This window comes from Pseudopodoces humilis, chromosome 16 (genome assembly GCF_049639895.1).
Source record: "Pseudopodoces humilis isolate 2021_Gansu_Grassland_sample_001 chromosome 16, ASM4963989v1, whole genome shotgun sequence".
NCBI lineage: Eukaryota > Metazoa > Chordata > Aves > Passeriformes > Paridae > Pseudopodoces > Pseudopodoces humilis.
The window spans coordinates 9,937,281-9,962,490 of record NC_142215.1 but is presented as its reverse complement, the minus strand read 5'-3'; the positions used below and the strand labels follow the sequence as shown (position 1 = coordinate 9,962,490).

General features: G+C 39.8%; 1 protein-coding gene across 5 annotated transcripts; it reads left to right on the top strand.

Annotated features, from left to right (window-relative positions):
- The first annotated feature begins 180 nt into the window (after positions 1-180).
- Positions 181-23,326, top strand: GABPB1 (GA binding protein transcription factor subunit beta 1). Of its 5 annotated transcripts, none has more exons than XM_014251313.2 (9): positions 181-362; positions 9,925-10,032; positions 10,831-10,998; positions 11,445-11,639; positions 12,724-12,835; positions 13,216-13,329; positions 15,022-15,207; positions 16,502-16,617; positions 21,540-23,326. In XM_014251313.2, the coding sequence occupies exons 2-9, from the start codon at positions 9,925-9,927 to the stop codon at positions 21,690-21,692; spliced, it is 1,152 nt and encodes a 383-aa protein (XP_014106788.1). In that variant the 5' UTR covers positions 181-362; the 3' UTR covers positions 21,693-23,326. The 5 variants fall into 5 exon arrangements, with proteins under 5 accessions (XP_014106788.1, XP_014106789.1, XP_005521592.1 ...); XM_014251314.2 differs by lacking the exon at positions 181-362 and adding an exon at positions 2,122-3,288; XM_005521535.3 differs by lacking the exon at positions 181-362 and adding an exon at positions 3,428-3,520.
- The last annotated feature ends 1,884 nt before the right edge of the window (positions 23,327-25,210 follow it).

The window sequence follows — 25,210 nt, the reverse complement described above, 5'->3', positions numbered from 1 at the left end:
CCGCCGGCCCTGCGTGTGAGCCCGAGGTTACCTGCCGTGCCCTGCCAGCTTCCGTGGGCTGCTGCCCCGCCGCGCCTGGCTCCTCGTCTCGGGACCAGATTTGTTACCTTGGCCAAGCCACTAAGATCGGGCTCTGGGGTCTGTCACATTTTGTAGGGCATCCCAGCGTTTGTATGGAGTGTTAAACTGCTTCACTGCAGTGTGCAACCTGGTGTGGGAAGGCGAGACGCCTCTCTTTATAAAATACCCTATTTTTAGTCTGAAGAAAACTGGATTGAGGGGACACTCCAAGTTTTTCTGTTAATGACAGTGTTTTCTGTGCACCTTGTGTTACTACAAGCATCGTACCTCAGGGATGGCAGGTATGTGTGGACGTACTGGTATGGTCATGCTGGGAGAAGGGGAGAGGCTGGTGGTGTCATGGAGATCTTACACAAATGGAGGAGATACTCTGTGCTGCCACAATCCTGGACTGTCCCCTAACTGTTGGCGGGTGAGGGGATTCGACAACTGCATTTCAACCTGGTGCTCAGTTTTGCCAGTGGAAATGTCTTGTGAACTGCAGCAGTTTCTGTCAGTGACTTTAGAAAACAGGGAGGTCTTGGAGCCTAAACAGGGAAGTTTAGGTAACATGGAGATAGATGCTTGTCTTGATGTAGTCTTCCAAAATACTTGATTCCTTGCCCAGGAAGCTGAACTGGGCATAGCATCTAGTGGTACAGTAACGTTGGTTGGTACTGGGCACGTGAGAGGCTCAGACAATTTCTCCATCTGTAGTTCTCAGTGTGCGTGAGTGATCAGGCATGTGAAAGGTTCTAGGAGAAAGGAGTTCTATGACTTCTATATTGCGCAGAAAGGTTAATACCAAAGTTGATAGATTCTAACAACTCCAAGCTGAACTGAACATTAATAACACCACACTCATGAAAGTGCCTTTTTCAGACCTGTTCTATGTGTTTTAGCCAGGGTGGGTGATAGCAGAAAGTTATGACAAGATGGAGGGGTAAGTCCACTGATGTCAGAGCTTGGGATGTGTACAAATTAATGTTGACTCTCATACTCACTGCTGTCAAAACTGGACTCAGAGAACCCCTTTTATTGTTTCTCTTATATGAAAAAACTGTGTGATACAATCTTTGGTCTTACTTGCATGGACTAACCCCAGCCATGTATAGAAAAGTGTTGGGGAGGAGCTGCCTGTGCAATTAGCTTTACCCCACTCCAGAGCTTGTTAAAACATGCTAATAATGTTGATTACATTATAACGTGCTGTGGTTGCCTCGGGTTAGAACACATTTTCCTATCAGCACGTATGTTCGTGTGCAGCAATATTATATAAATAATTTTAAGCAGTAAAAATTGGTGTGCTTTTTAGTGGAATCTATTTGATTATTTAGCTGAAAAAAATATTACATTTTCTAAAGTGGGGTAAAATATAAACCAGGTACTTTATAGATGTGAAATGTGCTTTGAGTTGCCTACATCAGACTTCCAATGTCTCTCTCTTACATGTAGTTTTGGTGAATCCTGTAAAAAAACCAGACATGATTAGTTCGTGATAATAATGAAAAGTGATATACAGTGCTAATGGACTAAATGCAGATGGCATTCTTCACCTCTATGAAAGATTGTCGTTAATATGGAAAGTTTGGCTTTTCTGTAGCACTGCTGCTAATACCACAAAGTCTTCCTGTTTATTGGCACATGCCTTTGAGGACACCGTAACATTTTCTGTGTCTACTGCTACTGCATAAATGAAAAGCCGTAACGTGACATGCTAAATCCTTGTTGAGAGACACAGACACTTGCCAACAACGAAAGAGAAATGTGCTGATGGTTGGATTTAAGGTTTCTATGCCCTGGGTGACCAGTGGCAGCCCCGAGGTGTTTGGATTTGTTCTCTAGTGCCGCCTTCTGGCTGAGCACGCCCACAAAAACCAGTCCACAGGTGACAGCGTAGGAAGAAATGGTTACTCCTTGGAATATTGTTATTTGTATTTTGTAGAAAGCTGCACTAGGTAGGTCAAAGGCAAATAATAATGGCTCTGTAAACAATGTTATTATCGGTATTCCTTTTATTATCTAGTCGATATTATAATCTCCAAAATAGACTGGAATTTTGTCATTGGTATGTTTTCCTGAAGAATGACAATTATGAGATCCAAGCTTCATAGTAGCAGATGTATGACTTGGAACAGCTTTGGAGAGAATGTGAGCACAACCACTTTCCATGGCTGAAACAAAACTGAAAGAGAAATGTTTTGGGGCCTGGGCTGTCAGGTTCAGCACCAGCCTGGGGATGAAGGTTAGAGCCCTCTGAAAGAGCAGCAATGACTGAAGACTATTTTGGAGCTATCATCCTATCAAATCCTATCTCTATGATCCCAAAGCGTAGCTTCCCCCGTATTTGCAACTAGTGAGGCCACACCTTGAGTACTGAATCCAGTTCTCAGACTCTTAATTCAAGAAGGACATTTTGGGGCTGGAGCAGGTCCAGAGAAGGGCAATGAAGCTGGTGAGGGGCCTGGAACGCAAGTCCTGTGAGAAGCAGCTGAGGGAGCTGGGGGTTCAGCTTGGAGGAGGCCTAGGGGTGGCTTTATTGCTTTTACAACTCCCAGATACGACGTTATGGCCACGTGGGAGGGAGGTAGGTAACCATTTCAAGAACAAGAGGACACAGCTTTGAGTTGCACCAGGCAAGGCTCAGGTGGGACACTAAGAATTTCTTTACAGAAAGAGTGATTAGCATTGGAACGGGCTGTCCATGGAGGCGGTGGAGTCACTGTCCCTGGGGGTGTTGAAGGAGACCGGACCTGGCACTCAGTGCCATGCTCTAAACTGAGACCGTGGCGTTGGGTCACACGCTGGAGTCTCATGAGCTCTGAGGCTTTCTTCAAGTGATTCCGTGATTATCACTAAAGCCTTGCCTCAGACAAGCAAGGCAGCGAAGTCCATGCTCAAACAGTTCTCCCTCACCTGGGAATATAAGCAGAGCCCCAGCAGCCAAGAGGCGGGAAACGCAAGCCCTGCCACCCTGTGGCACAGAGTAACCCGGGATAGCGACCCCTGTTCTTATTCCATTAGCTGCCTCTAGGGAGGCCACGGGGGCCCGCCAAGAGCGCGGGGCCGGCCCTGCCCCCGCCGGGCGGGCAGCGGGACGGAACATGGCGGGGCCCCTCCAGCCCGCGCTTCCCCGCCTTTCCCCGCGGCGGCGCGCATGCGCGCTGTGCGGCGGCGAGGCCGTATCCCTCCGCGCGCCCCTTTTCCCTCGATGTCTGTGTTAATAAGGTAATTCCCGCGCCCATGGTAAGTGCCGGGCGCCCCTCCGCGCCCGCCCGGGGCGCCCCGCGCCGCCTCGCGCCCGCCCGCGCGCCCGCGGCGGGGCAGGGCCGCGCGGGGCCGCGCCACTCCCCTCCGCCCGCCGTGTCCCTCCGCCGGGCGCGGCGCGGACTCTCGTGTGGGGCTCTCGGCCTGCGGAGCCCCGGGTCGGTGCGGCGGCGGCGGCCGGGCCGGCAGCACGGTAAGGGCCCGTCCCCGCGCCCCGTCTCTCCCTCACCCCCCCCGGGCCGGCCAAGCTTTTCCAGGTCAGTCTGCGCCTTTGTATAGGGCCCTGTTACCGGATGTGGAAGTTGATCTCTTCGCTGGTAAAAAATAATTCCACTTCCCCCGGAACCCGGCGCCGCGGCTCCCTCCGCAGCGCCCAGCCCAGCCAGGATTTCCTGTCGGGGAGAGCGGGCGGCCGGCCGGCCTTCCGGGGACCCCGCCGCGCGGGGGGCGCGGGCAGCGCGCTGGGCCTCGGCGGCGGCCTGGGCGGCCCGCGGGGCGCGGGCGAGCGCGACGCGCCCGGCGAGGGACCCGGGAGCTGAGGGGCCGAGCGGAGCTCGGCTCGTCCCGCGGGTTTCTCTGCCGGGCAGCGCGGTGTGGGCCGCGTGGGCACGGTCCCGAGCCCCGCGTGGGCCGGGGGGCTGGTGGGGCCGAGGCCCGGGCCCCTGAGGCGGCGGGGCTGCGTGCGCGAGCTTGGCGCCAAAGGTGCCCTGGGGAGAGGCGGCTCGGGCGAGAAGGGAGCGGTTTCCCCTCCGCAGTGCCCCTCACCCGGAGTCTGTAACTCTTGCTTTGGACTCTCAATAAAGCGTATGATGGGAGCATAAAAGTGCGATACGATATGTTAGTGCGGATTGTCGTCTTTTTTTTTTTTTCGGCTTTCCCCAAATAGTCGAAGTAGTTTCCGTTGATGGGACACTGGTGGCACGGCGGTGAAATCCCCTGTAGGAAGTCGTCTGTGGTAGTTCTTAAGCCATTTGTGCATTTTCCTGTATCCTGCTTACTAAGGTGGCTTTGATTTAACGGCAAATGCTTCACAATAAAGTGTTCTCAGAGTTGTGAATGCACACTCTGTAATTTTTCAGCCTATTTTAAGTTATTCGTTACATGTGAGCTATTAGTAAGACTGTGCAGTTAGCTGAGTTTTGTATGCACACAGATATTTGTAAGAGAACCTAAGTGTGCCATGTGAGTAAGGTTTAAGGGTATATTTGGCAGATCAGCATACACTAAATAGAGCCTCTTGTTCGTGACCCACTTTCTTTGCTGAAAACACTTTGTTTTCTAGTTGGATTTTTTTTTTTAGGCCTGTTTGCTAGTCAGAAACTGTCGAGGAAGTTTCCTCATGATAAAACGGATGTTGTAGGTAGGAGGTGGATGATTTTTATTTGATGGTATTTTCAAGCTTAATCAACTTGAGAGCCTCCAAAGGCTGTGGTACAGTTCAAAGGCTACATCACAAGCCCTTGGATTCTTCATGCCAATCACAGCTGCTGCAAATTAACCTTTTTTGGTATCTAATGCCAAATTTATTTGTGAAAACTCTGAAGTTTGTTGGCAGTGCCAGTCTAAATCTTGGTGCCATCACCCTTGTTGCATAATAACACTCTTTAGATGTTTCAGATCATGGCCAAATCTGTGCTCTCCTTTGTAAGAAAAGACTTTTCTGCAGTTTCTGTTACTTGAGTTCATTGTTGATTGGTGCTTATTTAAGTTAATGTGTGAGCCTTATAGGAGGACATACCTGCATTAATAACAGGCCTGGCTGTCTTTGCTCTGAGCTATTCAACAATGTTTGCTTTTCTCAGATCAGGTATTTTTCATCTGATGCCTGTCTGACATGAAGGTCATGTTGCTGTTCAAGCAATCTATAGAGAATGTAGTTACAACAGTCAGGAAAGCTGAAAGCACTGGAATTAAAGCTGACTGCAATTAACGTATTAGTGTAATTTTCACTATCAGTAGAAATGTGGATAGTCTAAGCCTATGATATTTGTATTAAGATTTGAAGCATCGCTTGTGAAATCATTGTTGAAAGATGTTTGGTTCATGTAGGAAACCAAACAGGGACTTTTTGAGTTTATCCCATGTAAGTTGCTATAATCACTGCTATGTACGTTAAAATGATGCCAAAGTGTTCAAGTGATGCTAACTGCTCTGTGCTGTACTTCAGAATGTTATTGACCCTGGTATGTACAGGCACATAAAATTTGCTAGAAATGGCTATTCTGAATTTCTCGCAATACTGTGAGATGTTGAAATCAGTAGGATGGTAGCATTTGTGAAGGTCAGGTCTGGTGAAGTAGGTTAAATTGTTTTTTTCTTAAGTAGTGGAAAGAAAAAGATACTCTGAAAGGACATTCTTTTTCCAGATGTAATGAATGAGATATGATAGGTCTTCAGACAGCTGTTCTAAGTACAACTCTGCCATCTGTCATTTGAGCAGAGAAAAGTGTTAAATGAGCCTTTAATGGAACTTTGTGATTGCAAATCCTTATCAGAGATACGGTGTGTACAGATTTGGGTACCTTTGATAAGTTGCACTGCTGCAGTCCATGCTCCTCTAGAGTAAGGATGTCCCTTTTGGGAATGCACCTTGGGACAAATGCTGGGCTGGGAGCTCTCCATGCTGGCAGATGTTCTGCAACAGCTGTTTTGTGCCTGTTGATCTTGACTGGCTGATGCTTAGCACTGCAGTGATAGAAAAGGAGTGGAACAGATCTGGGTTCTGGGGGCAGGACACCAGTCTGAGAGATGCTGCAACATTTTAAGCCAAAATTAATTTTAATTTGGACTGCAGACTCTGCTGCTCTGTTGTCTGTAGACTGTCGTGTGGCAGCCCAGGCATCCCAAGTTGCCGGGCTTTTTAGCTCCACTTGCTTCCCACAGAGCCTATTTCACACACGGTTCCACCTAAACTCCTGTTGAGTGCTATTCTATACCCTTCTGGTGTGATCTTCAGAGTTTTTTAGAGTGTATAAAAACCTAAATCTAAGATGGATGTGAAAAGTAGTATAATTTTCTTTTGAACATAAGTACAATAGCAATAATAATTTGACGTTGTTTTAAATTACCTGTTAATTGTGGCATCTGGCTAATGATACTGTGCAGAATACATTGCAGTAATGTGGAAGTTCAGGAGTTGATTAATCCAGAGAAGTCTAAACCCAGCAGAAGCTCTTCCCTATTTACTCAGTTGTAGACAAAACCCTCTCTTCACACAATTGTGTAGGAGCTCTTAGAAGTCTGAAAACATTATCACATTGCCATAAGAATAATTCCAACAGTCTCAAGTCTTTATTTCAGAGCCAGTGATGTTTTTATTCTCCATAAAGGTCCTCATGCAAAGTGTTACACAGCTGTCATGCTAGCAGAGCTTGATGGAAATGCCACAGTGAGGAGAACCCTCTAACACTGTTCAGCAGAGTTGATTTTAACACTGTGGAGTAGCAGCAGAGTGCTCTTTGAAGTAGCAATCTCATTTCAGTTTTAAATGTATTATTGTATCTTGCTTGTGATAGTATCACTGCACTATTGTAGTGTTACTGAGTGATTTTGAGAGAGCAGCTGGAAAGGTTTTCTGGAATGGGAGGCTGTGACTCTGCAGACCCTTCTCACTATGTCCCAGTGCTGTGGGTGAGTATAGGGGAAGTTTGGTATGTTGTTACTTGGGGGTTTCTCACAGTACTGGTCCTTGGAATGGACTGCCAAGTGGAAATCAGCTCTTCAGAAATTTTGTGAGTGCTAGTATTAATTGGTTTAAAGTGACTAAATGTGTCTTAGTTTTGGTGGAAATGCCTCTTCATTTGCTGCTGTTAGTGCATTAGTGACATATAATGGGATTTTTGTTATTTTAGTTGAACAGTGGAATTTTGCTGGGTTTTTTTCTTTTTTCCACTAGATGGCCCAAGCATGCCTCCAAGTACCCCATGAGAACTGAAGCTTAATTCATTTCCCTTTTAACTGAAATTAAAGTTCTATATTATGTAGTATATACCAACCTGTGTGATGCTTTATGCTTGTTTAAAATACAAACACTTTATATCAACCAAGAGAGTGTTGGTTAATGTAAGGAATATGCAGTAATGAAAGGCTTTTTTTCCTTGATTAGAACATTTTTTTATCAAGTGTAGTATAAAGCTATCTAGTTTTGCATTGAGAAGAGGACTGGTGTGCTTTCATTGACTGTGCTCCAGAGTAGTTTAGGGAGTTCAGGAGGGCTCTGAAAAGGTGTTAATGGAAGTTTGTACCTAACATATCCTAGGAATGAAACTGGTATTTTGCAGGCCACCATAATTGAATTTTGGGGGGGATGGCTTGACTTTTGCTGCCTAGGGTTTTCATAACAACTTTACAGTTAATTTCAGTCGTGTATAGATGTGGGCAGTGGGTTCTGAATAGGTTGTTAAAATGTACAGACTAATTTGCCTGTTTCAGTTTAAAAGGCATCAAATACAAGCTTGTTATGAGTGTCTTTTTGGTTAGTGGGGGAAGATGGGTATGCACTGAAGACAGCTTTTCCGTGAGGGTAGTTAGACACTGGAATGAGGCTGAAGTGGTAGGACGGTCATCCATCCAGAGTGACATTAAAACTTAACAGGATTGAGCCCTGGGCCAGCTCTGACTGGAATATTGAACTAGGTGACCTTGAGAGGTCCTCTTCAGCCTTAATTATTCTGCAATTCCAAAATGAAATTTTATTAATTCTTTTGCTCTACTGCTGTTTAAACCAAAAATAAATATAAGGATAATGGATAGTTGTCTTTCTGAGCTAGTTGTAACACAAGTATTTTGAATTAAGTTCCAGCTTTCCTTTGCTTCTGAGGGCCTTGATGTGGGGATGTTAGACCACCAAAAAAAGGAAGTCTGTCTGTGAGCGCTCTGAGCGTACTTTTCCTCCTTAACTTGCAATCCTCACTGGGGGAAAAAAAGCAATGCAAAGGGAATGCTCTATCCCTTCATTTCACTGCTGTACTTGCCAAGTGCCATCTCTTGCCTTATGTTTGGTATTGTTACTTCTAATGTCTCTCTTTAACAGGTGTGACAGATTTTCTCTTACTCCATTCCTTAGGATCTTTCCTAGATTTTCTCTTTTGCTCTTTATGGAACAGAGGCAGCAGTTATTCCTTCCTCTGCATCTGTGTTCCTTTTTTCCTTCCTTTTCCCATTGTCAGTATTTGTTCTGTCCTGCCACCTTCCTGCTTCTCTTCCCTTTTCTGGCTGGAAACAAATCAATGTGTTCACATGTACCAGAAGGATGGACATAAATTGAGTGTTTTGGTGACAGGGATATTGCTGCCTGCAGTCAGTTCTGTAGACAGAGGTAATCTGCTCTAATTCACAGCCCTACCGATATGTGTTCATTACTGCATTTGCAGTGTTTTGGTCTCCTTTATAGTTTCTTCCTAAGTCAACAGCTTTTAGTTTATTGAGCAATGTGCCAGTGGAGCCAGGTACAAGGTACTGTTTTTGTGATAGATTTGTGTGTTTAATAGGATTTCTTTCCTGGACTGGTACACTCTTCACTTTGTGTAGGACATTGGCTGCATGGCCTCATAACTGCTGTTATTAGCAATACAGGCTTAACTTTGTGACTGGAAACTAAACTGATGAAAGCAATTCCATTTTTAGTGTCCTGGTAGTGGAAAACATAGCTATAGGTATACTAAAATGTTAGTAGTAGTATATTTTATTAGTATCATAAGTTATGGTTTAGTTCTAATTTTTTTACCAAACAAATTTGATAGCAATTGTGAAATGGGATGAGTTTAAAAACTGTGTTTCAAGCAAATCTTTGATGCAACAGGAACAGGTGTAATTTGTCTACATATATTATTGCAAGTATTATATGGAACTGTGGTGTAAAAAGGGTTCCAATCATGATGTGATGGTTTTTCAGCTAATATCTCAGTTATGTCTCAAAATTTTGCACTTCACATGTTTTTAGTAACTGTAGACAGTTAAAGCAGGTAGTAATAATTGTTTTCATGCAAAGATTTTATGTATCTGTTGTATGTAGTACAATAATGTACTTTTTGTGACATTTTGCATCTAGGGGTACAGAAATTATATTTTAGGGTGAACAAAAACAGTGATGGAGATGATATCAGAAAGGTGTTGTGTTTCATACTTAGTGCAGGTACATAGTGGTGCCTCCTAAATACATGTGGGCATTTTGGATAAGTGGATGTAGTGCCTTTGGGTGCATGGCATAGCAACCGTGATGTGGTACCATTTGAAAACTGGATAAAGCTGCAGAAGGTTACAGTGTCAGGTGAGAGCTTTGAAACCACCTTCTGCTATAAGAAATGTGTATCAGTTTAAATTTTGTTTAACTTTACAGCTACAGTGGTTACAGCATTGTAATACTGAAATCTTTGCATCAGTATCAGTTCTGTTTAGCTGGCAAAAGTAATTCTAAATCAAACTGCTTATTGCAATCAATAAAGCTTGTTCTCATGGCTGAAATACCAGCTCTAGTTTCTGAACTTTTCAGAGTACTTCAAAAATAATAATTTAAAAAAAAGAAAGGCAATATGTATGTATTTAAAATAGTGTTAACGTTATTATTTTCTCCTTATATTCCTGTATGTTCTTCACTAGATGTCACTAGTAGATTTGGGAAAGAAACTTTTAGAAGCTGCACGAGCAGGTCAAGATGATGAAGTTCGCATTTTGATGGCAAATGGAGCACCTTTTACCACAGACTGGGTAATGAAAACTTTTGCAGAAAGTTTTTTTTTGGAGAAAGCAAATCATCTTAGCTTCCTTGAAAAAAGAAATACTATTCTTACAATTTAGCATTTATACTACAGTTCTTCTTGGAATTCTGCATTCACATCATCTAATAGCTAATTCAAAATTAAAATTCTCTGTTTCTTCATATGACCTCCTACTGATTTTAGTAACAGACTGTGAATGAGCTCATTCTGGTGAATTTCAAGATGAACTTTGGAATGGTTAATGGGAAAAAGCAGCAATCATCCTCCTTACAACAATCCTAATTATTGTATTTATGCCTTTAGTATAGTAAGAGGTCTGAAAAATGCAAACAGTCCTAACTGCCTAATATGTGCAGGTGAGATATAGGGGTACTGAGTTGTCTTTTGGAGATGCTGATTTTTAATAGGCTGTGGAGAGACGTCAGGTACCCAAAATTCCTATGGCATTTAAAAGCTCTTAAGGTCTTTAATCTGCTTAGTGACCTAACTTTCCAATTAACTCTGTTTTGAACAGGAGATTGGACTTAATTGACTTCCAGAGGTCCCTGTTGACCAACACTAAAAATGGGGTTAGGCCCCTTGAAATGTTACACATCAAAAATGCAGAAAAAACAGTAAAAAGAAAGCGACAACAGATTTCCCTCCCCCTTTCATATTCTGTAACAGCCTCAACAGCTTCTCTGCTTGGGACTGCAAGGGAAAATGGTTTAGAAGTGGTGGCTTGACATCAAAAAGAAATATATGTAGTGACATCTGTTAGATCTGGATATTTTGTGTTCCATTACAGTTGGGAACGTCTCCGCTTCATCTAGCAGCACAGTATGGACACTACTCCACCACAGAGGTGTTGCTGCGAGCAGGTGTGAGTCGGGATGCCAGAACCAAAGTGGACAGAACTCCATTACATATGGCAGCATCCGAAGGCCATGCCAGCATAGTAGAAGTCTTACTTAAGGTAGGAACCACTGAAACAAGAAGTGGGGTTATTGCAATGGTTTACGATCATATATATGTATATTTGCAATTCACTTTTAGTCATGAAACCAGCACTGAAATTACACAAATAGTTAAACTGTGTGCATTGGGAGCTTTGTTTTCCAATTGAACTGTAATTTATTTTACATTAAAATCATCATGATTTCAGGTGAATTATTTACTGCTGTATCAAAATAAGAATACTCCCTAATTTGATACTGTATTTAGTAATAAATTTTAGAAGTAAGATATGCTTTAGGTAAATAATGTACTTGGTAGACAGATTGGATAACTTAATAAATATGTAAATATGAGATAACAGGGCATTACTCATGGAGAAAGACAATTTTGGGATTCATTCTGTGACAGCATTATTTAATTCAGATATTTCTGTTGACGTAATTTATGCAATGATCTTGTTTGTAGCATGGTGCTGATGTCAATGCGAAGGACATGCTCAAAATGACTGCACTTCACTGGGCTACTGAACATCACCACCAAGAAGTTGTAGAACTCTTGATAAAGTATGGAGCGGATGTTCACGCTCAGAGTAAATTTTGCAAAACGGCATTAGATATTGCAGTAGACAATGGAAATGAAGACATCGCAGAAATATTACAGGTAACTTTAATTTCCTCATGTTAAGGGAACTTAGAGCAAAGTACTTGATTACACGTCATAAACTAAGCTTTTACTGTAGCAGCTGTGACACCATATATTGATAATGCCAGACTCCAGTCTAGTTCATTAGATGAAATGAAATTATTGTTAGTAAACATTACTTGGTTAAAAATATTTTCACCACCTACAAAGTCAAGGATAAGTTTTTTATTTTCTTAAATTTGAGGGATGTAATATGCAGAGGTAGATGGACTCTTTACAATAGAGGTGTAAAAAAATAACTCCCTTCTCTGACAGTATATTTTGACTATCTGCTAGTGTTCAGTTGGCTTCATACACGGATATTAATTTCCTAACAGTTGGAACGCAGACAGGAGGGAAGAGATGCCAAGTTTTCCAGCATTAGAAAAGCTAAGATTGAATTGTTGGAGAATTGATCATAATAGATAATTCCATGGAAATATGTGCTCACTGTTCAATAGTGTTGTTAAAAGGTAAATCAAGTGATAAGGCTTACTGAAAGAACAATGTAAAGCAAATGAAAAATATTATGCCACTGTATAAATCTGTAGCCTCCCTATGTCATTAAATGTCTGAACTTGTGGTGTGTGCCTTTAGGCTCGTCCTGATTACAGAAAGGGTGTAGTAAACAGAAGTTAGTAATAATTCATAGAAAGACAAAAAGACTGCCACGTACATTTCATGGCAATTGCAAAACTGTCAGAACAGCTTTTCACGACATGTATCTGCCCCAGCAGTCTTGATTCTTCAGACTTCTCTTTTAGATAAGTGAGCTTGCATATCTGCAAAAGGGCCTTGTCCTCTTTGTTTACGATAACTGGTAGGGCAAAGTAGTGGTGTGTTTTAAACTCTTTCACTCTTAACAGACTTTGTCTTTAGATTTCAACCAAAAAAAAGTTTATTATGTACTTGGAGATATGACACGGTGTATGTGTATTGCGTAAGTGTAATGAGGGAGATGCTCCTTGTTTGTGTGAAGCATGCAAGAATTCTAGCTCTTACACAAGGTCAATAACTGCTTTATACCTGCAGTGGGAATGATGTTGTTACCTTTGTGTCCCAGATTGCAATGCAGAACCAAATCAATACAAATCCCGAGAGCCCGGACACTGTGACGATACATGCAGCCACGCCGCAGTTCATCATTGGACCTGGAGGGGTGGTGAACCTAACAGGTCTGGTATCTTCTGCAAATACATCCAGTAGAACAGGTGTTTAGGTGCCTAAGGGGTAGCTACTGGGATTTTATACTTTCACTGATTTTCACCGTTTAGTGAAAAGATTTGAGGAAAAACAGCGGTAAGAATAGTTACCATATTCCTCATCAGTATTTTTTGTGTGTTGTAAGTATGTACATACCTAAAACAACAATCTTCACAGACATAAATTATCAGAAGTTCTATTTGCTTAACAAACTTCACTTCAGAATAGCACTTCAGTTCAGCAGAATGCTGCTGAAAATGGAGTGTGTGCTAGAAGTTTCAGTGCAATAAAAATAGAAAAAGGAACTTTGCTGGTTTTAAATTTATCAGCTAATTTTTCTTCATCCTTCTAGATGAAACAGGAGTGTCTGCTGTACAGTTTGGAAATTCATCAACATCAGTATTAGCTACGTTGGCAGCTTTAGCAGAAGCATCAGCTCCACTGTCTAATTCTTCAGAAACACCAGGTTAGAAAGCTAAGTAATTTAAACTAATTTAATAAATTTCAAGTACATCAGGTTTCCTTCAGTGCATGAAGTAGTCTGCTAAATAATGATTCTATGGGTATAGATACAGAAGGAGAACAAGGAAGCAATAATGGCCATATTTATGGGGCTATTTTTCTTTTTATACAGAATAGCTTCTGTTTAGACCAAATCTTCCATTTTCTTTCAAGGTTTGAAGAAGTTCTAGCAAAAACTCGAAATAAAACCCAACACTGAATTTGACGCTGAAAGATCAGAGCTGTTTGCCACATCATCTAGTATTGGCACTTGCAATTTGACTTTTTTGTGACAGTGGTCTTTCTTATTGCTGAGCCTGTACTTGGAAGCCAAATCAAGTTCAATACACTACCACTTAGTCATGTGGGAGTCGCTGTTTTGGTTTCCTGAATAAACACTCTGTGAATATTTAAGCAGTGTTACAGGACGGTAATCTCTAAACATAAAGATCTTCAGAAGATGATGTCTGCAGTCATTATTTCAACTACAGGATGATTTTTCTTTGTATGTTATATTGTAATTAACTTAAAAGATGAAAGCTTCAGAGTTTTATCTAGCTTCTGTCATCTTGAACATCACAACACAGTCTATAGGGTTTTAATTTCATCTCTGTAGATAGAGAGCACTCTATTGTCTGTTATTTAAATCAAAGGCTTTGCTTTTACCCTGACAAATTGAAAATAAAATACAGAGCTAGTGTTCTTGAATTTCCTTGATTGTGGTACCAGTGATCTAGCTCTTTGTCTCAGCATCTTGTTGTTTTAAAAAAGGAAGGATGGTAGCACAATACGCAATTTGCAGCATACACTGCAAACTGGGGTATGTGCTGTAGTTCTGAACTCAGGCTTTCCTTGTCCTACCTTCATTTGTAGAAGTGATACAGAACTGTGAGAGTTCACTGCTTTATACTCATTATTGAATCATGAATTTGAAATGGATAGTTGAACTGGAATTTTTCACTTTTACCTATAAAATTATATACAAGGTTTGTTTTACTGCTTAAGCTTTATCTTTCTTCTCCAAAGGTGTAAAAATGTCAGCTGTGCAGAACTTTTCCTTTAGTCGTGTTTCATACTTTGTATAAGAAATAAAGTTGTTGTGTTTGAAGTATTCATGGAGTATTCATGGAGTACAGACCAAACTTTTAAGATTTTCTAGGGGTCCTTTAGTCTGTTACCATCTTGAAGACCATTATATTAAGTAGAGAAATCTGGGCTGGGTCCTGAGGTACAGTGGCAAGGCATTGGTTGAGAAGTAGCTTCAAGGTAGTATTTCAAGTTTAATTTTGTTTTATTCTGCTATTAGTGTAACTTAGTCCAGTTTGTTTGCAATGCAAAAGTTCTTTTTGTTCTTAAAAGCAGCTCCTGTTCTTGCTGACTTGTTAGCACTGAACCCAAAGCATCAGTTTTGAGTGGGGTATATTAATATTGTTATTGAGAGAGGATAGTGTTGCATGTATATGTCAAAATGTGAGTGCTTTATGTTGGCCTGAGGAAAAACTCTCTTTAAAATATAATACATAGTAAAGTATCCATCAGGGGGGTCAAGTTTTGAAAGCCATGGAAGAAATTTTTTCTCAGCTCTACCAAAATGCATTTGAAATCATAAAAGCTTCATTTATAAATTGTCTCAATTCCTTTACTAATCTGTTGCTAGTTGTGGCCACAGAAGAAGTTGTGACTGCAGAATCTGTGGATGGGGCCATTCAGCAAGTGGTCAGTTCTGGAGGTCAGCAGGTTATTACCATAGTTACGGACGGCATTCAGCTGGGTAACCTGCATTCCATTCCGACCAGTGGGATAGGGCAACCCATCATTGTGACCATGCCAGATGGGCAGCAAGGTGAGTGCACACTTGTATGATTCCAGCCTTAGGAATTGTTTCAGCTACAGTAATGACTTCTTAGGTGCAAATAGCTTGGATCATTTTGTGTGCCTCTGTGAATTCTTACGTTAGAGAAGGCTCAGACAAAAGCCTCTGCAGTTCAGTGGGTTAATACATCAGCTGAGCCTCTGCTTTAGGAGAGAGAATAGAAGAGACAATAAACTATGGAGAAGATGTGGGACACTGAAAAGTGATAACTACTTGCTTTGCCTTCAGTAAGTTTGATTTTTGCAAACTCGTTACAAAAAATAGAAGATGGAGTAAAACAAGAACCTTCTAATTCTTATACTGTTGCCTTGCTGGAAGTACTGTGGGGAGGTGAGGCTTGGGTTTTGAAATTGGATGCATGAAGCAACGTGTGAAAGTCCCATTGAGTGTCAATACACTGACACACTGACCTGATGAATGTCAGGTCTTACATGCCTGAAGTTTTAGAGCAGCACTAGACAGAACAAGTGAAACTAGAGTGGCACACCTTTTTTTGGTTTTTTTTTTTGGTTTTTTTTGGCTATATGTACTTTGTAGAAGCTGCTAGTGTGATAAATTGTACTTTGTGATGTGTATGCTTTGGGTGGTTTCTTTTAAAGATGCTCTGCCACTATTTATATAAAAATGATCCCTTCTCTGGTTTCTTAGTGAGGACTCCCAGTGTGAAGCTTGAAGAGTTGTACACAGGAGGCAAATTATTTGGTCTGCCTGAACTAGTACACCTTGTTATCATTATGAGTGAGTGGGTGTAGATAGTAATTGAGGTGACAGGTTTATTTGTCAGATGTTGAATTAGAATTAGAGTATGACATTACTGAGAACCCTACTTTTCTTATTCATGGCTCATAACTACTGGATTTTTAGATTACTTAAGGTGTATTAATCAAAACAAAAGCAAGATTTGTATTTAGTATTTATTTAAGAAACACTATATAAATGATCTGCTACAGAAGTTAGAGTTGACTTTGCTGCAGTTCTCTGCCATGTCTATGTACTCTGTGAAAAATGGCAGTGATATTCCAGAACTTAATTACTGTGGACCTCAATAATGAGGAATTTTAAGGTTCTTTAGTAGCATACAAGCAATTAAAGTTTTTAGTAGATTTTCACTGAGCTTATCGTGCACTTTATTATATAGATGTGTTTCCACAAGCAAAAGTATCTCCATTTTTGCTGTTAATAAAATTACTTAAATAATACAAGTTCTATATAGTGCAAACATTGTTTGAAGTAAATGTATTTACATGTACAAATACGTTTTCAGTGTTAACAGTTCCAGCAACAGACATTGCTGAAGAAACTGTAATAAGTGAAGAACCGCCAGTGAAGAGACAGTGCATTGAGATTGTTGAAAATCGCGTGGAGTCTGCAGAAATAGAAGTAAGGAGTATATTACATGATCTGTGTTGAACAGTGTTCAGGACTGAGTATCTGGTTGTGGTTTTTGTATTGTTCAGGAGGTTAATTTCTGTGTTACCACAGAATGAAGTGTGTGAAACATTTAACTTGTTCAGTCTCTCCTGTAACTGAAATTCATCTTTTACAAAGTTGTAAAAAGAAAATAGGAGGGCTGTTTGCTTGATCCTGTGGTCATGCATGTAAAAGTGACATGAATAAGTATATGAGAACTTTTTTTTGTTTTTTTTCTTGAAGATCACTAGCTGGTTTTTAAAACTGGGTGCTGATACATTATCAAGTGACCTGACCCTTTCCAGTAGGAGTGAATGAGAGCAGTACCCTCATCTTTCTGTTACAGCCACATGCTTCTGATTGTGAGATCATTTTTAGCAATGTTTCCTTTCCATTCATGGTATCTAGATAACAGCTGATGGAAGTGTGAAACAGTAAGATTCTGTGTTTGTTAATTTTTATCTATGTTGCATCCCCCACATTTTTTTTAATTCCGAAGCAGTTTATTATTACACAACTTTGCACCATTCGGTTTTTTTAAAACTATACTGCAAAAGACCTAAAAATGTTGAGAGCGGTTTCCTTTTTATATGACAAATGGATGTAGCTGTTCAGTTTAAAATTGTAGCTTTTTTTATACTAGCCACAAAAGGTCAACCATCTCATTCCTTTTGCTGTTACTTCTAACTGTGCTGACCTGTTTTGGTCAAAAGTTTATGAAAATTGCTATCTGCTTTGTCTAGACTGTAAGTTCTCATTTTGTCAACCCCATGATACTTCATTTATCAAAGGTTGTATTCTCCAACTTCTGTTCATATTATCAAATTGTGCCTAATTGAATACTTTGTGTTGTACAGTATGTGCTATATGTTATCCATGTCTAATAACAGTAATTATCACCTCTCATCATTTGCCTTCCATGTCCCTAAGTTGTTGCATCAAATACTTCTGGCCTTTGCAGCTTTGTGGTCATTACAGATTATCCTGACAGTTGAAATTTTCTTGCTGCATTTTTAAAAATGTATGACTGTTACAATAAAAGCATTTCTTTTGTTCACACTTTAAAAAATCTGCCTGAATTATTCATAAAGGAAATTATATTTCCTTAAGTATTTTAGTAATTCTGTTAAATGAATTTTTAAAAAATCCAGATTGGTTAAGGGATAAATTGACCTGTTCCTAATTACAGGTAATTGGTATAACAATACCAGTAATTCTTTTAAGGGGCTTACCAGATTTATTTATATATCTTAAACTTATTTCTCAAATATTGAGAGATGGTTTAGACGAGTTACTTGGTCTGTTACTTTTAAGTGGGAATTTTGATGACTTTCTTGTCCCTGCCTGTCCAGCTGGAAATGCACATGCAGACCTCTGCCTCTGTGTGAAGGCCAGTTGATTGTAGGGGCCTTGTTGTGGTTCACAGGGGAATGGTGCTACCTTACTTTAGTAGCAGTGGCATTAAAGAAGTGCACACAGAGTTGGTTCACTTCAAATTTCTTCATCACAGACAACGGTAGATATTTAAATTTGGAGAGAGTGGGACCCCTCCCCTCATCAAAATATTTTAAAAATATTTTAGAATGTGGAAATACTTAGAATATTTTACTAATATTCTGATAATAATAAAGGAAATACTTTAGAATGAAGAAAACACTTATTGTTTGTTTTCTTTGCCTCATGCTAATTCATTCCTTTATTTTATTATAGAGTTGATTCAAGGCTGAATACTTTTTTCAGCTGTTTAAGTTCATAGTGTGTGAATATTTTACTGTAGTTTGAGAGTTTTTGTAGTTGAAAATCCTCCCATCCATCTGAGGTGACAAACTTCCCTGTTGAAAGGATTGTTGAAAGTACTGTGGAACAACTAAAGCTGTACTGGTGTTTTTAAATTTTCTATTTTGGGTCTGTAAAGTTTAAACATTTCAGCTTGTTTTCTTAAGCAGTTTGATATTTTAAACATGGCAAGGCAGCAAAAAAACCCTGTCACACAGATACTCTGTTTTTCATTTTCATGCATAATTCATTAACATATAGTGATCTTTATTTTCATTCTTTAATTTGACTGTTTCTCCCATGTTGCATGTTTGAAAGGTGACATGCTTTAGAGCCAGGACAATCATTTGATTAGACTAAAAAATAATCATAATTGTAAACTAATTGTATTCATGGATTCATATCCTGTGTCTTTGTGTTGTTTAAAAGAGTGGTTGCTTATTTAAGTTTCTGGTTGTTCCTATTGTCAATGGAAAGTTACATGTAATGAAGAAAATTCCCTGGTAAAATGGAAGATTTCTTTAGAGCACTGAGCATCCTCTAATTTGATTTTTATCTGGGTAGGGGATACAAAAGGACTGCAGATCTCTAGAACACTTCTGGTTGTATTCTAAAGAATGTCCCAAGAGCACTTTCTGGGTTTGATTAAATTGGTAGATGAGATAGTCCTCCCTATTCTAGATGTCAGAGTTAGAGAACCAGTTTTGACCATTGAGTCCACAGAAGATATGTGTTGCTCCTCCAGAAGCATTGGGTTCTTTCCACTGCCTAGTCACACAGAATTGGTTTCATCTCCTTAACTCATTCTGCTTGTTGGGGCTGTGACGGTCTGAAAACTACACCTGTTAGCAGCTGGACTAATCTATGTGCTTTGAATTGCTAGTCTGTCTAGTAGATCCTGGTTTTAGCTTCTGGCCATGCCATGGAGACTTGGGTTTTTTCCCTTTTTTTTCTTGCCCTTTCCTTAATGTGCTGTACTACTTTTGGGTACTCAGCTCTAGTTCTCTCTTCTGCGGGAAATACTCTTAAAATGTTGTTCAAGAACCTCCCCACCTCCAAATGTTTGCAGTGTGCGCACACTCCACATTCCATTCCCAAATGTTTGCACACATTCCATAGCAGTGATAGCACCTCGCTGTTTGTAATGCACCACAGGACTTCTTGCCAGTGAACTACCAATGATCTTATTTCTCTGCAGGCCAGTAGAGCGAGCAGCTTTACTTCTCAGTAGTATGAGGTTTTTATGAGATGACCAGTTCATGGGACAGATAATACCTAGCTCAGTACATCCCCGCCATCAAAAAGGAAGGGCTGCTTTCTACATGTGGAAGGATCAACTATTTTGACTAATTCCCTGGGAATTGTCTTGTGGCTCTGTTCATCAATCCATGAGGCTGTTTTACATAAGCTGTTTGTCCCTTCATACTACAAAGATAACTTTTGGAAATAGCAGTACATTTTGGCTGGGCTGGTGCTGGAGGATTGTTGGTGTGGTTCAGATGCTCTGAGCTGTAGGCTCTGCTGTTCATTTGGCATCTGTCAGTCTAGTTGCTACATGGGCTGACCATCCATAAAGTTGCTTTAAAAGCAAAATCCAAATTTTCAGAGGTGGAAGCTGAACTTCCTTTTCAAATAAATAAGCAAAATAAGATGAGTTCTCCTTTTATCAGCATATGCTCCAAATGAGGTGAACCCTAGCCTGCTGCCTTCAGCTCTTAAAGCCCCTTGGAAAATCAAGTTGCACTTACTGGAGTTTGTTCTGTGTTCTGCTTAGTCTCTTTATAACCTGTTTAATAACATGTCCTTCACCTGTTGCTTTTGCTGTTCAGGTGCTGCTGTTAGCAATGATCTGACCACCTCTGTCATTGTTCTTCAGCACATTCAGCTGACACGTGACTGCTAAATGTGACTGTGACAAGTACTGAGAGAAGTAGCAAGTAGAAGGGAGGCAGAGTATTTTGTATTTTTCTGACCATGAGAATATGTGAGTGTATCAGAGATGAAGAATAGGGATGCTCTTATGGGAGTGTGGGGGGCTGAAACTTCTAACAGCTGTTAGAGGTATTAAATGGGAATGTGATACTGAACTGCTGGGATGGGAATATGATGAAAAGACAACTTGTTTTCACTGGACCTCAGTTTTTTGATAAGTTGTTTTTCTGGGAGATGGTTTGTTTCTCTGGCATCCTTCCTTACTGTTCCTACTTAACAGCTACAGTGGAAAGAATGATTTTAAATCCAATACTACCTTACTCATAAAAGTATGATGCACTTCAATGAAGTGGTATTTGATTGAATATGTGATCAAAACAAAACTATTTCCCAAGCAAATTGCTTTTTCAGTTGGGCTCAGAGCAACATCAGACAAAATGACAGTACCTACATCACTGGAGATAGAAATGCATTCTCCTTAGTTCCTAAGGCAGCTTCAGAGGAAGTGGCATTTCCCACATCATCTTGCTTGGAAACCATTTTATATCCACCCCCAACAAGCTTGTATGCAGGATTTCTGCAGTTACTTAAGGATTTCTGTACTAGCTGCTTTTAAAAGGAAAAAAGTTTATCTGGCTAATTGCCTGTTAATTCATAGAGATACAATGTCCTTGGGGATATGATTTGACCTCTGGATTTCAGTGTTAATCCCTGTTTAGAAACAGTTAGGTTTATGCTTTGGTCCGTGGGCAGCTGACACTCTCCAGTGCAGATGGCTGATAGGTAACAGTTTGTCATTTTTACTGTCTTGATTAGAAATAGAAAAGCAAGGGACAAGCCTGTTAGATTGAATGACTGGAGAAATGTTAACATATTCTCTTAGTACTTAATCACTGCACTTCCACTTTTTTCATATAGCTCTTTTTTGGTGAAGTACCTTTGCAGCTCAGTAGACTTGGGTTTACTGTCTCCACACTTGCAGCCCTGTGTGGGGAGCTGGCTGGTTGATAATTGGGCTCTAATTTGCACAGCAGCATTCATACATAGGGTCTGCCCGAGTAAGAACTGAACAGCTTCTCCATGCTACCCTAACACTTGAACTGCATGTAAAGGAAAAGTGTTTGCCATTTTAACTTGTATTTGGTACTTATTTGACAAAATATTGCTGGTTCTGTTTCTAATAGGAAAGAGAAACTCTTCAGAAACAGCTGGATGAAGCAAACAGAGAAGCACAAAAATATCGTCAGCAGCTTCTAAAGAAGGAACAAGAAGCAGAGGCTTATCGGCAGAAGTTGGAGGCAATGAACCGCCTCCAGACTAATAAAGAAGCTGTTTAATAAAAAATGAACACACTGCAAAGGCTGTTACTTTCAAAAACCTGCAGTACAATCTTGAACTGTACCCTATATAGGTACAGCCATGGGATTTCATGATAGAGAAGATGCTACAAGTTGATAACTGGACTTAAGCCGTGAGCTCTGATTAATTTCTTGTAACATAAAAACTCTGAATTTAGAAATTGTGAAAAGTATTTAAAATTAAATACTGTAAATAGTTGGTTTTTTTACAGTTTCAAAATGAGTTGATAAATCTTTTTGAAGGGATCCAGAAACATGAAAAGCCAATGTTTTTGTGAAATTTTTGATTTTAGTATGAATCTAACTTCTGAAAAACAGAACAGTTTTAAGGGTGATGTTGATTTAAGCTGACAATTTGAAATTTGATTATGTGACAAAACAAATTAACAGTTATTTCTACATGATAACAACTCAACTTCTCTGAATAAGACATTTCCAGATGGAAATCTTTGTACAGCTTTAAGTAGTTGTCTCAGATTCTCTGAAAACCATTTTTGGTTGTTTTTTTTTTTATTTTAGGTGGTGAAATTTTTATATTTAATTTCAGATATATCCAAGTAGATTTACATGTATATGAAGCTAATATTTTTTAAACTTTTCAGTTTGTACATATGCTGCATGTTTTTATAATTTCTACACATACATCTTGCATAGGTATTTTTCAGCAAAGATGAGAAAAATTATGAGAAAAATGTTTAGCCTATAGGTCATTTGAAGTAAGCTAGCAGCCAGTTTTATTGTGGATGGTATATTTCTTGGAAGAATGTAATTTGTAATTAAGAAGAACAAAAAAGTATCTTAATTTACATATTAAGAGGCAAAATTTGGTAGTGGAGGTGTTAAAACTTCCCTTTGTTTGTCTTACAATTTTCCTGTACAAATATTTTAAAGTTCAGAAATAAATAGAAAATAATATCTCCACTGGAACACAAATAGTAGCTATTTTAGAATAACCCTGTTGATCTCTTCCCCAATAGCCTTGAAATTACTTCAGTGATACATTTTTTTAACGGACTTTTGCATTTTAATTACGCAATTGGACAAGTAATTTTTTATGTTAGAGTGATGCTCTTCCTACCCGGCATCATTGTTCCTCACTGTGATACTGTGTTTGTGTGTGTCTGTGCAGTGATCTATTATGCTTAAAATTTATATGGCACGTTACATCTTCAGAGCATTGTAAAATCTTTTAAACAGCCCTTACTGCACTGCCTGAGGCAGGTAAGTGAGTGTTATTGTCTCAGTTTTATAACTGGTTCAAGTGCAACATGAGGGAGTGTTAAATGACTGGCTTAACACCGCGTGCACCTGTGGTCACCTGGGAATGGATCTCAGGAGTTCCTGGCTTCTAGTCCTGTGCTTAGACTGAGCTGCCTTAAGATTGTTCAGTGCTGTGTTACATTAAATTCTGAACTACTGTGCAGATCCGTTTTTTGTAAGATAAAACTATTTGTGCTTTGCTTTGTTGTTCCATGTTCACTGCTTTTATGGAATTGTTTATATAAACTTAAGCAAAAAGTCTGGTTTATCTATACTGTACACGGAAAAATTACCCTTAAAACTGTACTCTGGCCTACTTTTTCTATTTTACAATTAAATATCTTTTCCACATATATATAGTGTAGAATCAATTCAGTTGGTTTGTGTGTGAATGAGAAGGTCAAAGCTGTTCTGTGTTAGGTATCTGGAAGAACATGAAAAAACAGTTTTGGGTATAGAATGGCCTTAAATGGTAGGAGGGAGGAATGGGGAAAAAATTGCATTGTACTGTACAAAAACTGCCAAACTGGTCAAAATTTGACATGGGTTTATAGATTTGGTGGTTAGGAAAAATTCTAAACATCTTTGTATTATTGTATGTTTGGTAAATTTAATTTTGATTTGCAAATTCGATCTAAAAATAATCAAAATATCAAATCAGGAAATCTATGGTGGTGGGTTTTAGAAGAATTATTTTCAAGGACAGCATCATGTTAGTACTGGGACTTGAAGCAAACCTTGTGCAATGGTTAACTGGAAATTGCTCTATTTTAGGGATTTTTTTCAGGAACTATCCGTTATGTCAGTAGCAGACTGAGGAACCAGTTAGCCAAGGGAAATGTGCTTCTTAGGCATTGCTCCAATTAATTACTTTTCGATCAAAATAATGTTTGTGTCTTCACATCCCACAAATTTAACAACAGTGTAATCTCTGATTTTTTAATAATGATAAGAGTGGCAGTGTTTGAGTAGTGATAGTGGCAACGTTCACATCCAAGTGGAGAGTTTCCCACGGTTGTGACAGCAGATGTTGGCAGCAAACAATGAAATGAACCTTTTCTATTCATTCTGTTTCCTGTGAGCAAATATTCTATTCCTCATTGTCTGTAACAAAACCCTTCTGAGTGCAGTGTAGCTGTTACAAAACCGTATTTATCACCAGCAATATTTACCCTACCTGTAATCTGTTATCAGCTATTTTATTTTAGTTCTGAATGGGACCTGCTGTTTGTTCTCTTCTGCACAGAACAAAAGATCAACCCAATGAATCCATCACCTTTGAGCTAAAATGTAGGGTGTATGTTACATGAAATATTATATAGTTTAGCTCTGAAAACATTGTTAAAAATATTGTTCCTTATTTACTGTTCCAAATTAAAAGCTTAAGCGTAATTAGCTATCATCTGTTTCTTTGAACAGATGGCTATATATATTAGCATATTAATCGCTTGTAATGAGCTCAAATCAGAGTTTTTGAGAACTTTGGGCTCATTTTGTGTTGGTCCTGTGCTTGATGCCTGTTCTTTCTTACCTTGTTCCCCTTTATGGGATCATTTACAGTAGAGCCAAGAGATGTTAGTAAGTTCCTATTAAACATGTGGGCAGCTTGTTACTTTTTTCTTAATGTTTCCAGAGCAATGTGGGATAAAACCGATAAATATGCATATAGTAGTTTTTTGCACATCTCTCAATGCTTTTTTATTGGATTTTTTAATTTCAGTACATTAGTCTCTGATATGTGTGTGTGTGAGAGAGAGCATCTTTCTCATATCTATAAAACAGTTTCTTCTCAAGTACCTAATTGCAGCAGAGACTAGGAAAGGTTTAACACTGTTCTGTAGGTTGAGCAAGAGTAGAACAGTGTAGAGCAAGTGAAGATGGATAAGGATTCAACATTGAGTAGTGTCAAAGACTGTGCTTCCAAAGAGAGGTCAGGATGTGTTTTCAGGTCCTAAAACTGGAACAAGAGGCAGTCTATGAGGTTGTTCTTTCAAAATGAGAACAATCCAGGTGGATTGGAAAAATTCTGGAGAGACAAGACTAAATCCCAGTGCTTATGCATATCATATGGAGAAAAGAAAGCACAGTGAGGGAAAAGGTGCATTTTCCCAGCTCAGTGGTCTAGGGTGATACTCATGGAGGAATAGCCCTGCTTAGTGTAACCTGCTCCGATCTGAAGGGCAGGAAATCCACAAAAAGGAAATCCACAGTGTACTGCTTCACATTGTAGTTCTGGA

What these genes read in the sequence shown, in the direction of transcription:
- GABPB1 (XM_014251313.2), top strand. Translation starts at nt 9,925, where the DNA reads ATGTCACTAGTAGATTTGGGAAAGAAACTTTTAGAAGCTGCACGAGCA. An exon ending in CACCTTTTACCACAGACTGG is followed by an intron (nt 10,033 to 10,830) that starts GTAATGAAAACT and finishes GTTCCATTACAG; the next exon opens with TTGGGAACGTCTCCGCTTCA. An exon ending in TAGTAGAAGTCTTACTTAAG is followed by an intron (nt 10,999 to 11,444) that starts GTAGGAACCACT and finishes TCTTGTTTGTAG; the next exon opens with CATGGTGCTGATGTCAATGC.